This window comes from Planococcus citri, chromosome 2, assembly GCF_950023065.1.
Source record: "Planococcus citri chromosome 2, ihPlaCitr1.1, whole genome shotgun sequence".
In the NCBI taxonomy this organism is placed as follows: domain Eukaryota; kingdom Metazoa; phylum Arthropoda; class Insecta; order Hemiptera; family Pseudococcidae; genus Planococcus; species Planococcus citri.
The window spans coordinates 24,918,948-24,929,010 of NC_088678.1; the positions used below are offsets into that span (position 1 = coordinate 24,918,948).

Sequence of the window (10,063 nt, forward strand, 5' to 3'; positions counted from 1 at the left end):
AATAGGTACTCGTATTTAGAAGCCTACTCATAGTACCTAGTACATGCATAATAGTAGATGATGAACATTTTTCTCGTGAATTTGTTGGAATTTATTAAGCACATGCACGAAAACGAAGAGGATGTGCATTTTTCCGTTGAATAAATAATTACTCATGGGAAATCATACCAAACATATAGTCATATTCATTATTCATGGTACCAGAATCAAATTCTATTCATCATTTTGAATTTGAAGAAAATTAAAATAAAAGTGTAGATTCTCTCTTGTAGCAAAAAAATTTGGAATTCTGTCCCATGAAAACCAGGGCTGCTTTACCAACATAAAAAAAATAAAATAAAAAATCGAAAATGAGCTAAAAACTCGCTGACAAATCTAGAGAAAATTGATTTGCGGAGGACAGGAGAAGAAGAGACAAACAATTTTGAAATTACAAATCGTAAAATTCAACTTTTCAGCAAAATAATAAATTTTCCCCACTTTTCCCCGTCGAATAGGAGCATTTAGAGATCAAAATGATTTTTAAATTTTTTTTCCCAATTTTATGGGTATAGGTAAAGCAATATTTTCTTCAATTATGGAAATAAAATCTCTCCAAAAAAAACATCGATCCAATATCAGAAAAAATATTCAATTTCCTCTGAGGTACGTACCTCTAAAAAGTACCTACCTATAATCAATTTCACAAAAAATCAAAACTTGACATTTTACAAATTTGTAGCTCACGGTGAGCTGCTTACCTGAGCATGGATTCTACGAAGTACTTACTGGAATTTCTAAATGTTTTTTCAATCAGAAGACTAATTGAAGAGCTTTTTTTCAAAGTGGGTCAAGTCATTTTTTTCCACGTTTTGAGAAAAACGAAAAAAAAGTTTCCGCTCCAGGGAAGTAATGTAAAAATTTTGCATTTCATTACCGGAGGAAAAATAAATGACTTGACCCATCTTGGAAAAGAGCTCTTCAATGTTGCCAATTTGATTCACTTCCCTATTCAATTCAGTTCTGCAAAAACTACGTAAAAACTAAATTTAAAACACTGAAAAATTATTAAAATTGTGAGCAAGTTGTTTTTTACAAATCTGTTTCCCCCTTCAAATTTTCAATCTAAAAATTTGATTTTAGCAAAAATATTTTAATCCAATCCTTAAAAATATGAAATTCAAAAGGAAGTTTACAGATGAATTTCGCTATACTTTTAGGCAAATTTTCAATATTTTTTAAAGCAATATTTTATTTAATTACAACAGACTTATCATCATGAATTTGTAAAGCAGTTCAACTGTGTTTTAATTAATAACTTTTATTACATCCCATTCAAATCTTCGAAGATTCAAACTATCTCATAAAATTTCCAAACCGAAATGCAAAACTTTTGCAGGACTTCTATCGCATATCTTCAAACTTTCTTTCGAACTTTGAGCCCAGCATTTCTCATGTTTTCTCCTCTTCTCCTCTCAGAAAAATGTGCTTCGGAAATTCAGAAGAATTTTCAAGATTTTACCTCCCTCTCCTCCAAACATGTGCCTTCAAAAATTGGAAGTATGTATTTATCGAATTTTTTCATGTTCCTCCTACTCCTTTAAAATATCTCAAATTGTACTTCTTTGAGAAAAAAATAACCCTTTTTGGTAAAAATCGTAATTACGTTGTTCACCCAGCTGAGCTTTTCACCTGTTTTAACATTTTTTACTTCAAAAAATACTTTTAATTTATCAATATTGAGGTAAATTAGTCCCAACAACCTTTCCCTTTTAGCTCATGCAACAAGCTTCTAAAAGGAAGAAGTGGACTGATAAAAGAAGAGAAGGCATACCTCCTCAAAGAATACAATACGAAATTGAATTTCTTCGCATAAAACAAGAAATGGTGAATTGGTGAGGGATGAAATTGATTTTTCATCGAATTTTCAAGAAAAATCAAGGATTTTTTTAATTAAATGTTTGATTTTTACAACCTTTTTTTTTCAATTTCAACTATACAAGTTTAATAATTTTGTAAGACTTTTTCCATTACTATAGGACTTGTAGCAACTGTCCTTTTTCGGTGGAAGGAAGAGAAAAGGGCACCTGAAGACATACAACTTTAATTTTCTACCTAATAAGAAAAATACTTATCAATTTTGAGAAAATTTAAAGTAATTTCGATGAACTTACTCCTTTTAAGTCTCCTCCAAGTGACTTTTTCAATTCGAAAATTGCCAAATTTTTGAAGATTTTATCTTCACCCTTCAACCCCTCCCTTCCCAAAAATAGAAAAAATTTCTAACTTGACAACGTTTCGAATAGGAGAAAGACGTCGGAAAAATCTATTTTGGTAAAGTCAATTTTTCAAATTTCATCTTGTTTTTGAGTATTTTTACCCAATTCTTTTGTAAAAATAATAATCAAGTTTTGCACAGAAAAAACTTATTAAGTACTTCCCTGTTAAAGCTATGTTCAAAAAACCATAAAATTATCGATCGCAAAATTCCAAAATTTAATAAAAAAAATGTTCATTTAATATTTCGATTCATTTTCTGTGGCCAATGGCCATAATCAACTTCATTAAAAATTAAAGAAAAAAGGTTCTTTTTTCAAACATTCTGGGTCAAATGAATGGGGTTTTTTCATGATTTACATTATTTACGAATTTATTTTCAAGTAGGAAGGTTGATTAAAAATTTTGAATTTTGATGCAATTCAAAAAAAAAATAAATAGAAAAAAAAGATGTTTGAGTAGTTACGTAATTTATTTCTTTTCTTTTTACTTGGTTGGAAAAAGTAAAACAAAAAAAGGAGGAAATAATTGTAAAAATCAAAAAAAAAAAAAAAAAGTACTCGACAAATCATCCTAAGATCTCTAATTTGAGGGAGAGATGGAGAGTAAAAAATGAATTTTACACAAAAATTTTCTCAAAGGTAAGACCCCATTTAAATTTAAGATGACCTTTGAACTTGACCTCCACATTTTTATTTTAGTTAATTAATTTTTCGTAATTCTCAATATCATACTCGTATTTCAAAGCTAAAGTTCGTATTTTTTTCTTTTTAGAAATTTTCTAGGGAGCATATTCCGCACCCACCCTAATGATTTCTATTTTTTTTTTAAAGCTGATACAGGTGGATTAAATTTTTTTTGCAAATTGGCGTATCACCAAAAAAATCTCCATTTTTGCATATTTTTTTCATATGAATACTTAATTTACAATGCAACACACTTGTATAAACTCACGGAAATTTTCAATTCGTCAATTTGCCATTAAAAGTAAAAACATTTGATGACCTATCGAAAGAGAAATGAAAAAATTAGTATAGAATTTCCTTCCGGGTAATTTCATTTCAGAGAAAATGAAATTGAAAAACAACAGTTTTACATTAGATTTGTTTTGTAATGTAGAAGAAGATGCGATAAAATTACCCATAGGTACGTGGTTAAATGTGCATGCCTACATGGTAAAAATACATGCTAATATTATGTTAAAAAGTCAACTATGTATGTTTCAAATTACCACAAATATGTTACTACATTTTCCTACTTCAGTGTTGATTATAATAAACATTAAATTAGATTAACATAATTGGCGATGGACTTTCTATTACACAACAAACCTGCACCATAATATTGTTAATTGACCATAAGATGGAGCGACGTTTTCGCCCCCAATATCAACAAAAAGCGTACAATTTAAAGGAAAAATAATCTAAAAAATTCACAAATACTCACAAAAACTAGAAATTCGGTGAAAAAAACCATGCTTTCGGGTTAAGGTCACATAATACAGCACGTATACGCACACATCACACCGAACCGGCGCTATCACTTGAAAATGTTTCGGTACAGTGAAATACGAACTGAGCGGTTCTATTTTTTTTTTTGCGGCGATACGAAAATCCGCGAACTGTGCAAGTCTACGTAGCGTGTACCTAGACCTACGCACCAAATGTTACCACACCCTTGGCGCTTCTGACGCAACTGTGTAGTCGCTGGTAAGCTGTGTGAGCATTAATAGGAGGACCGGAGAGGACGCTTTGTAGTCCAGATCACCGGTATACCAATCCTTAACCTCGACAATCCTCGACATAGCCTATCTGTGGATGTAAAACAAAACAATCATTTATCTTCCGGTAAACGCACCGCTCCGTTAATGTAAGTATATCTCAGCTATAGGTAAAAGGTAGGACGGTGGGAGGCGGTGCTTGAATTTTTAATATTACTACCACGTAAGAAGCGACATAATCGAAACGTGTAAGCGAACTGTGCGAGCTTTACAGGATACCTGAATCTCAGCTGGCTATACATATACGAGTATACTGCAAACGCATGGTTACCTTAACCCTGATCTCGCATGTAAATATTTTACGTGAGTTACCTATACGTATACGTAGACGAGTACCTAGACGAATTTAACACATTGACGTAAGTTGCTTGACATTTCGCTCGTATTGAATTATTCATTTGGTCAAAAAACATCACGCGGTATTGTTTTATCTCTTAGGAACGCATCATCGTTCAGTCACGATGCGGATCCGTTAGCCTAGTTTGATGAGATACCTCTGAATATGGTCAAAAAGTAGCTCAGGATTGTGGGTAGTAAGCCCAGTTATCTGCAAAAGTTCAATTGTAGCGAAATGTGGACTGGAAAACTCATCTTTTAGAGAATCATGAATAAGGCCTCTCTGTGCTATAATCAGGGCTCGGATTTTTATGCTGGAGCATATTTTTTATATGCATAGGAGATAGGGAATTTTTCAATTATCTCCACGATTCATGAAATTTCAAGTAAAATGAGCTTAATTCGTTAGAGCATATTTTGGCATATTTTACCATAAAAGCATATTAAAGCATATTTTGACATTTTTTAGGGAATATTTTGCGTTTTTAGAGCATATTTTACGTTTTTAGCGGTTTTTTGGGAATATTTTGCTCAATTTCAAATTTTTGCATCAAATTAGTATTTGGCTATTCTTCATTTTTTCCTCGCAAAATTTGTGAAACTGACAATAGCTCACTTGTACATACCTATACTTATTTTTTTTTGTTCATTTTATTTGTATTTTATTTCTTTATTGATGGAATTAGAATCACCATTTCGTGATTTTAAAACGCTCTGTTTTGCACTTTTGTTCGTGAATTCTTGGTATTACACAATAATATTAGTAAAATCGTATAGGAATTGATTTTTCCTGTAAAACAATGTCCATATCGTCAGGGAATATTTTTAGTTTTTAGAGCATATTTTGGCATTTTTTAGGGAATATTTAAGCGCATATTTTGGGTTTTTTAGAGAAAGAATATCCGAGCCCTGGCTATAATACCTACTTAACTCAAAAGCATCGTGATTTTATGGTAATAGAAAGAAAAGGCAAAGAAGACCATTTTCTTTAATGAGGGATTAAACTTTCAAAATTCATTGAAAATTCTCATAATAGGTACTTTTTCAACAAGTTGATGGTTCATGCGTGGACAACTGAGAGAGGTAAGGGGGAATGGGGTAGCAAAATGTCATTTAGATACTTTGAGTCTTTCCTGACTGAAGGCGGCTCTTGAAACACTAAACTTAAATTCAAAATGAATGTAAAAAAAAAGATAGAAACATCTTCACAGCTGTAATTTTTCAATTTGAAAATCATTTTTAAAAAAATGAAAAGTTGACTACGGGTGGCCAGGGTGGCCTTAAATCGTTTTGAAACTGCCAATAATTTTTTTTTACAGATTCCAGTTCTCCAAAACGACTTGAAATCCACTCTTACATTGATAGTGTGCTGAAATTGTAGTGCAGAGTAAATTTCGGTTTTCTGTCGCCCTTTGTTAAAATTCTATGAAAACTTCAAGCATTGAAAATCTGCTGGAGCCGCTGGAGGCTTCAGTAATTTTCAAAAAGTTGCTGGAGGCTCCAACACAACTTGAAATCTGATATGAGGAAATATGCCTTAATCACCCTAGCGGTTACTAAAATAATCCCCTTTGGCCTTTATAAACTGGAAGTATGGTAATGTGGGGAACTATTTATACTGTCCAAGTGGATAATTTGTGCAATTTAACGTGGTTATAATTCTGTTCATTACATTAATTGAAGGGTCTATGATAGAAGAAGGGCTCCCTTGGAAAACCATAGTTTTGAGAAAAATGTGTTTAAAGTTTTACTTTTGTTGTCAATTAAAAGCTACCTACTCAACATATTTGAGGTAGGTGTTTTTTTTTTATTTGAAGTGTCAGCAACAAGTATTGACCATCACCTGCCAAATAATCTATCTACATCTTCGAAAAAAATGAGATTTAAAAACGTGCATTGGAGGCCCTACTTCCATAAGTTGATTTTGATTTTCATTAACTTCATCTTTTAACGTAATTAAATCAAAAACTAAGCATTTTAGAAAAAAACTAACAACATTACGTCGATTGGAAATTTAATTCTCTACCACTTTGTTGAGTTGAAATTTTAACCTCCAGATCAATTTTTCCATTAAGCTGATTTTGATTTTTATTCACATTTATCATTTTTTACATGGTATAAATCAAAAACTAAACATTTTAGAAAAAAACTAAGGACATTTTGTCGATTGGAAATTTAATTCTCTACAACTTTGTTGACTTGAAATTTTTGAAGGATGCTTCCTTTCGCCTCCAAATCAATTTTTATGAAACTGTAACATGTACCTTGAGATGTTTTATTCAAAGAGATATGAATAAAACATCGTGTAGCTTGCTCTAGAAACAAGATCATGAACTGAAACTCACACCTAAGGTAGCTAAGACTTCAAGGAACTCAAATCACCAAAGTGCGGAAAAAAGGCCTCTGTCTGAGGATGTCCCTTTTCCATCAGACCCTTTAATTATGGAACAATGGATATTTCTCCAATCTTACCGGTCATTGGAGGTATCTCTCAAATAATAAGGACTTCGTGTAATCCATTTCTGTCAATGCTCTTCGCCTGAGTAGAGCCTGCAAAAGAGACAGCAGAAGATAAGTACAGTGTCAGTAAGTAGTGAAATATGCTTATTCAGTACCGGAGCCAGGATATTTCCAAGGAGGGGGATAATTGGGTCAGAACCAAACAATTTTGCCGGCTCATTTTTTGGGTGGGGGGGGGGGTAAAATTAAGCTTCTCGGAGAGCAGAAATCAAATGAATACAGAGGCATAGTCAGAATTTCCTCAAGGAGGAGACAAAACCAGATTATTAGGCATGAAAAATCGAAATTAGGAGTCATTTTCTGGAAACGTATCGTGATGTGTGGTGATTATATTATGAAAATGAAGGTAAAATTACTGCTCAAGCGAAGCGAGAGCGAAAATTTTTAGGAAAAATGGGTCCGAACAAAAAAAAAAAAACGTTCGCTTTTGCATGTTCATTTCAAATTTTCATTCGCAAGGGAGGACAATGGCCCCCTTCACTCCCTGGCCACGCCACTGAATAAATATGTCATGTATTTATTTAATTTTTAAAAAGGAGGGACCTCAGTGACTGAAATTTGCCTGCAAAGTACTTATTATTCAAAGTAAATCGTGTTCGAATATACCTATAATGTGGGCTTGAGAAAAAAAAAGGCTTCTTCTTCTCAAAAAATATGAAAAAAAATGAACATCAGTTTGTAATCGGCATCCCTCTCAGTGAAACAAGAGCGCAAAAATGCTTGGAAAATTCTCACTTTATAGCATCAACATTTTTTTTCAAAAAAACTGGCCTCTTGGGGGGGAGATTATCACCCAAATCCCCCCCTTAAAACCGGCACTGTGCTTATTTATTTTAATTTATGCACTTTTCCCCTATGGGTGTCGATCATCAGATCTACACCAATAGCCCAAAACTGAGATGAAAGGCATAACCTAACCATATCTCATTAATATGTACTTCATCGCTAATTAATAGGTAATTAGGTACTTAAGCTAATACTTACTTAACAATTAACATTATTATTAAGATTTTTCTATTCACTAACGCGAGTTGTAAGATGTGAGCAAAGGCTTGTGTCCATTATAAAATAATTCTAATATTATTTTATATTGATTTATCCTTACTTACGTGCATTTTCAAGTAGGTAGTTCTTAAATCGTAATAAATCACTAGTAGGTACTAACATGTCGTCGATCTTGCGTATTTATTTGGTATTTTCAAATGATTCTGTGCATAGGGTGACTGGTTTTATTGTATTACTCTACCTACTCTGAGCTATCCTGGACAAGGTAATTATTCCTTCCCTAAGGAATAATTATTGACTAAACCACCATACCAAAGAATTCAAATAATTTCTCCCAATCTCAATAATCCCAAGTCTCACTCCATCAAATCGACCAGCAGTCAACTTTTGGAATTGGAGTGCTAAGTGAATCTCGGCTTTTCAACTTCATTTGAAGAAATTTTGTAGAAATTCCAAGTTTCAAAAATCTGCTGGAGGCTCATCCATACCTTCAAGCTGATCTGAAACATCCAGCAAAAGTCAAATTTTATCCAGCGATTTCAAATCGCCTCAGACGGCGTCAATTGAAAAAGTATTTTTTTACAAACTAAAATTCTCAAATAATTTTAAAAAACTTCCAAAAGTCGTCATTTCTTACAACAGTCCCTCAAAACGTTCTCAAAAAATCGGAAAATCAACTTCGGCTGCTCAAAATTTAGTTCTGAATTTTGAGTGACATTTATACAATCGAAATTGAAGTTAACAGATTTTTCTTGTCGTTTGGAAAAACTTTCATTTTCAAATTTGTAACTCAAATGGGCTACTGATTAATTACACGTGAGATATGGGCTACTGTAATGATGTAAAGCGTATACTACAACAATAACATTAGGTAAGAGATCCATTTAGGTCTATCAGTTTGACGTCTGTCTATTAAAGAAAAAAAATCTCATCGTTTATACTTTGTACAGATAGGTACCCAAGTAACGTACTTTCAGTTTTCAAGAGACGATTGCGTATGCCCAAGCAAATACAACGCTTCTCGATGCCAGAATAAGTAAATCATTTTAAGAGATTCTACCGATAATACATAAGAAGAAGGTGGAGTTCGGTGCGTATTGTTTGCATGTCAAAACGTCGCCGCATTATTAAAATGATAAAACTCAACGATACCTATCCCGAATGATCTATTTTCCCAATGTAAACCTTTCAGGGGATCGATTAGATACACATAGTTTGAAAAAATTACCGCCTCCGAGGCTAATAGTAATTTTCAACATAAAAGAACCTCCATTGCCTATTCGCTGATAGCAATGACCCTATTTTTAAAGCTTTTCAGCTTTTCAATTCGAGCCCATAGAGGTACACATGGTAAAATTCATTGGAAGAATGAAAAATATTATCACGGTTGAAAGTCTTTTTGCTCTTATGTATCAAGAGTCCTCACTCCTCAGTGGTTCAAGGGTCAAAAACACTAATCACCCTGCTGTAGACACAAAAAGACCACACGACTACCACACCCAACACGATAATACACCTTTACATAACTTCCAAAAAAATAATTACTTTATAATGAGTTATCAATACGCATACTCAATTGTTATATTCGACGACCCTGAACGCGGTAATGTACTTTTCAATAACCGCCGCAGTTCGGGAATATAAAAATTAAATTCGTGAAATTTACGTACATTTAGAGCATCAAAAAATCATATTATAGAGTGAAAAACGTGTGTGGACGTGTTAGAGGTCATTTTAATTACTTAGGTAGTAGGTACATTCTTTGATCAAATAAAATACTCAGCGTATATACTCAGCTACCTATATACTTAGGGATATATAGATTAATACGCCGACAGTCATCGAACTTTTCCGTCGAGGTCTAAAAGTATTCTCTTTAGACACGATTGTGGTGTAAAGTTTTATAATACTGTATACCTCCTTGTATCATGATTTACCAACTGCCTACGCCTAGGTACTGACCAGCTGCCGTCGCGCTTTTGCCTCTTATGGTAATACACCTTCGAGCCCACACTACAGACGTTATAGATATACCAGTTGCAAATTTATATCGCTGGATTTTAAATAAATAGCGTTAGGTTATCGAGACGAAACTCACGTAAATGGATGAGGGATCAATTCAGAGCAAGATTTTTCTTCCGTGTTTGGAAAATTTATCAACCAAGT

The 10,063-nt window shown here is 33.1% G+C and overlaps 1 protein-coding gene across 1 annotated transcript in view; it reads right to left on the reverse strand.

Annotated features, from left to right (window-relative positions):
* The window catches only part of LOC135835170 (uncharacterized), a 40,575-nt gene extending 36,520 nt beyond the window's left edge, over window positions 1-4,055 (reverse strand). Inside the window, exon 1 of the mRNA XM_065349316.1 lies at window positions 3,703-4,055. Within this exon, the coding sequence (XP_065205388.1) occupies window positions 3,703-3,732 (30 nt within the window). The 5' untranslated portion in view covers window positions 3,733-4,055. The remainder of the gene's footprint in view (window positions 1-3,702) is intronic.
* Between the last annotated feature and the right edge of the window lie 6,008 nt (window positions 4,056-10,063).